General features: G+C 48.7%; 1 protein-coding gene across 1 annotated transcript; it reads left to right on the top strand.

The window, feature by feature from the left end:
- Positions 1–379: 379 nt before the first annotated feature.
- HOXC12 (homeobox C12) lies at positions 380–3,818 on the top strand. The gene is made up of 2 exons (XM_042454591.1): positions 380–959; positions 3,143–3,818. Exons 1-2 carry the CDS (start codon positions 380–382, stop codon positions 3,379–3,381), a joined length of 819 nt encoding a protein of 272 aa, XP_042310525.1. The 3' UTR covers positions 3,382–3,818.
- Positions 3,819–4,254: the final 436 nt, after the last annotated feature.

The raw sequence follows: 4,254 nt of genomic DNA, 5'->3' as shown, positions 1-4,254 counted from the left end.
AAAAAAGAATATAGATATATATAGATAGATGCACACACACACACATACACACATAATATACACACACACAGCCACGCATACGTGCCTATATCTTTTACAATACTGTGGGTTTCTCAGGCCAGTCCTTAAAGCCCATTATTTTATTTTATAAAATGTTTTATGATTTTTTAAAAAAAAGCTTATTAAAAAAACCCGAAAGGCAGAACTTAATGTTTTGTTTTGTCTCAAATTGCAAAAAGGTGGGTGTCACCCTTTTTTCTCCTCCAACGCAAGTTGGCGCTCACGTGACCCCTCCGGACCAATCGGGCGGACCTTTAGGTTTAACTATGTTTAATGTCAGATAGCAATAAACTAGAAGCTCTTGGTCAGGCCCGCGGAAATGGGCGAACATAATCTCCTTAATCCTGGGTTTGTGGGACCGCTGGTGAACATCCACACGGGAGACACCTTCTATTTCCCCAATTTCCGAGCCTCCGGAGGACAGCTGCCCGGCTTGCCTTCTCTCTCCTACCCACGAAGGGACAATGTCTGCTCTTTGCCCTGGGCGTCCTCCGAGCCCTGCAACGGATACCCCCAGCCCTACCTCAGCAGCCCCGTGTCCCTTAACCCGTCCTCCTTCAGCCGAGCCTGCGACCTAGCTAGAGTGGAGGAGAGCAAGTGCTACTATAGGGAGGCTTGCTCCGAGAACGGCCCCCTCAAGCGGGAAGAGAGAGGGGTCGCTAGGGACAATGCCTTGCTGCCCCTCGAGTCCGGCATCCCCAACGGAATGGGAGGCACTTTCGGCAAATTTGACTACCCGGCGGCTCCCGAGGCGGTCTCCCACCACGACCCCCCTTCCTGCCAGTCCTTGGAGTCTGACTCCAGCTCCTCTTTACTCAATGAAGGGAATAAGGGAGCCACCAGCGAGCCCTCCACCATGGTCTCCCCTCTCAACCAAGGAAGCAGCCTGGCCGCCGGGGGTAAGAACGTCCGACCAGAGGGACAGTCCTATCAGTTATGCTATATGGACGTAGATTGATATTCTCTCTCTCACTCTCTTCTCTCGATAGATAAAGAAAACCCGAATGTATGCAATGTCTTCCCTTCCATTTTCTTTCCCCCTTCTCCTTCTCTCCAGTCCTCCTCCTCCACTTCTCCTTCTTCTTCTCCTCTTCTTCTCCACTTTTTTGCCTCCTTCTCCTTCTCTTTCTTCTTCTCCTCCTCCTCCACCTCCACCTTTTCTCCTCTTCTCTTCTTCTCATCCACTTCTCCTTCTCTTCTCCTCTTCTTCTCCATTTTCCTCCTCCTCCTCCTCCTCCTCTTCCTTCTTCACCTTCTCCTTTTCTCCTCTTCTTCTCCACTTTTCTTTCTTCTCCTCCTCCTCCTCCTTCACTTTCACCTTTTCTCTTTCTCTTCTTCTTCTCCACTTTTCCTTCTCCTTCTCTTTCATCTTCTCTTCCTCCTCCACTACTTCTTCTTCCTCCTCCTCCTCTCTCTCTCTTTTTCTCTAGGGCGCTCGCTGGAAAAGTCTCTTCATGCCTCTCGCTGTTATAAATTCCATGAAATTAGCAGCTGGGCTGGAAGGCACGTCTATTTGTGCCGAGGCCACTAGGGGTAGCACTCAAATGCCTCGCACTTTATTAGGTGGTGCTTCTTTTAAAAGAAAAGCCTATAAACATGTAAATATCCCATAAAAAAGAGATCGCGATGGGCCAGGCAAGAAGACCCAGTTCCATGCCTGCCTCTCGCTCGCTCGCTCGCTCGCTCGCTTTTCCTCTCCTCCACCCCACCCTACCCCACGCCACCCACGCCGTCCCCAGTCTCTTCACCCAGCATGCCACCTCTGGGATGGGTTGGCCATTGGGTGCCTGATGGGTTTTGCAACAGAAATGGAATTGGAAGGGTTCTTCTCGAATGGCTGTTGTTTTAAAATAATAGCCCCAATGTTAATCTTGGCGGGGATGTGGCTGGAAGGAGTCTGGTTGATTTAGGGCTGAGAGGGGACTCAGCTGATAGGATTTAGAAGGGGATCTTTTCAAGAGGTACTATTTCGCACGGGTATCTCAGATGAAAACCGAGAGGGAAATGTCTTTCGGGACGAGAACTCCCAGCCCTTGTGAAACCTGGCTTTCAGAGCCCCATATCTTTCCTTCCCACCAATCCAACCTTCCCATATACAAAACCGAGAAGGTGCTACAAATACATAGAAAGATCTCCCCTCGATAATGAAACTCCTCCTGAATGAAAGGAGCCCTTCTCACAGGCTTCCCGCTAAGTGTCTGCTTCACTAGTGATGAGCAACATTTCCAGAAAGCAGGACCAGTTGGTTCCCGTCCCCTTTGAGGCGCCTCTGGGTTGGCATGCCCCCCTGCCTGTCTGCCTGCCTGCCTTCTTTTCCTCTGCAAAATCTTGCTGTTAAGGCTCTAGGATGGAGACTCCCGCCCAATCTCCCACATTTCAGGGATTCGTCTCCCACTTCTGAATCACCCCATCCCCATAGGGTTGACCTAACCAGTGCCTTATCTGCAGAAATTACTTTGAACTTGATTCCAGAGAATGGGGGGTCCTGAAACTTTTGAGTTACAGTATTCGGATCTGAACAACCGACCTAAAGTCTGCTGTGTCCTGGCCTTTCTTTTCCTTTCTTTAACATTAAAAATCACCCTCCTTTCCAAAAAGCCCAACAGCAAAGTGTGTGGGTGCATGTGAACCACTAAAACTGCACAAGAAACAATGCTAGTAAGCCTTTACTTCTAACTTGTCTTCAGTTTGAGAACCTACAGTGTAGGGTTTAGACGCCATGCATGACAGAGGACCTTTAGATCTTTGGATCTAAAACGCAGATGTCTTCAAGCTCTCTGTTTTCCTTTCCTTTTTTCCTTCTGCCTTCCTTTCTTTCCTTTCCTTCTTCTTTCCTTTATTCCCTTTTCCTCCCTTTCTGTTTCCTTCTTTTATTCCTTTTTTCTCTAAAGGCTAAAATATTCCCCTCATTGTGTAGAGAGACCTGGCGTCTCATGTTTGGAAAGAACTTGGAAGTGTAAGTTGGGTGAAAGGCAGGAATGGGTTGGAACATTGTCCTCTCTCCCATTCTTTCTCCCACTCTCTGGCTCTGGCTCCCTCTCTTCCCACGTGTTAAATCTCCTTTCCATCACGCTGTTCTTAGGTGCTCCCTGGTATCCGATGCACACAAGGTCCCGGAAAAAACGAAAGCCCTATTCTAAGCTGCAGCTCGCGGAGCTGGAAGGGGAATTCATGGTCAATGAATTCATTACTCGCCAAAGAAGGAGGGAGCTTTCAGATCGGTTAAACCTGAGTGACCAGCAGGTGAAGATCTGGTTCCAGAACCGGCGTATGAAAAAGAAAAGACTCCTCCTGAGAGAGCAAGCCCTTTCTTTCTTTTAAACACCAGACATGTCCGTATGGGGATAGCCACAGAGACTCTGTAGCCTTCATCCCAGCTGATGGTCACGGGACTCTTACCTGTCTGGTTTCGAATATTATTATTTTTTTCCTTTTTAAAAAAAGAAAATCGGTATCCTTTTCAAAAGCCCAACAGCAGGCATGTTTATGTGTGTGTGTGAGTGTGTGGAGAGAGCGAGAGAATGAGAAAGTAAGTCCCTTCCACTCCTGGACTGGTTGAGGAGAGCCCAAAATGTGAATGTGAACCCACACCAGCCAGCCAGCCACCACCTTGGGTCTCTATGATGAGCAAGGCTTTGTCCGCCAAGGTGGAGCAGAGTCTTTATGGAACCCGACCAACATGTCCCAAATCTCTCCCACTCCTTCGCTCTCAAGCATTCACAGGTACGGTTTCCACTTTGAGCAACAGGGTTCCCTTGTTTGACTTTCAGCCGAGTCTTCTCCTTGGCTTTAGTAATGGGCAGGTGGCCCGGTCGGCCAGCAAAGTCCTTCTCGCGTAGTCTATGAGTGGGGTTTATTTGTTTTTTAGTGGATTGGGATTTTTTATTCTCTGGCGCCCGTCTTAAATCAGATGGAACCATTCTTAAGGAGAAAGGCCCAGCCTCTGTTTTATTGTTCGCCAGAGATTATTTTCAAGATTAGTCTGAAGACGACCTGCGCTCAGCACTCTTGAAACAGAGGTTAGAGGCCATCTCTGACCATGAGTGTTCAGGGTGTGGGGTGTGGAGGCGGGTGAATGCCTTCCTCTGGTTGTCCCCGAAGTGAGGGTTTGCTGGGATCTTGGTTGTCTCCTCTCTTGTTTGACCTAAATTGAGCTGGGCTAGGGTGGTTGCACCGACTGACATGTTCCTCCAG

This window comes from Sceloporus undulatus, chromosome 2 (genome assembly GCF_019175285.1).
Source record: "Sceloporus undulatus isolate JIND9_A2432 ecotype Alabama chromosome 2, SceUnd_v1.1, whole genome shotgun sequence".
In the NCBI taxonomy this organism is placed as follows: Eukaryota; Metazoa; Chordata; class Lepidosauria; order Squamata; family Phrynosomatidae; genus Sceloporus; species Sceloporus undulatus.
This window is presented reverse-complemented; position numbering and strand designations above follow the sequence as displayed.

What these genes read in the sequence shown, in the direction of transcription:
- HOXC12 (XM_042454591.1), top strand. Translation starts at nt 380, where the DNA reads ATGGGCGAACATAATCTCCTTAATCCTGGGTTTGTGGGACCGCTGGTG. An exon ending in AAGCAGCCTGGCCGCCGGGG is followed by an intron (nt 960 to 3,142) that starts GTAAGAACGTCC and finishes CGCTGTTCTTAG; the next exon opens with GTGCTCCCTGGTATCCGATG.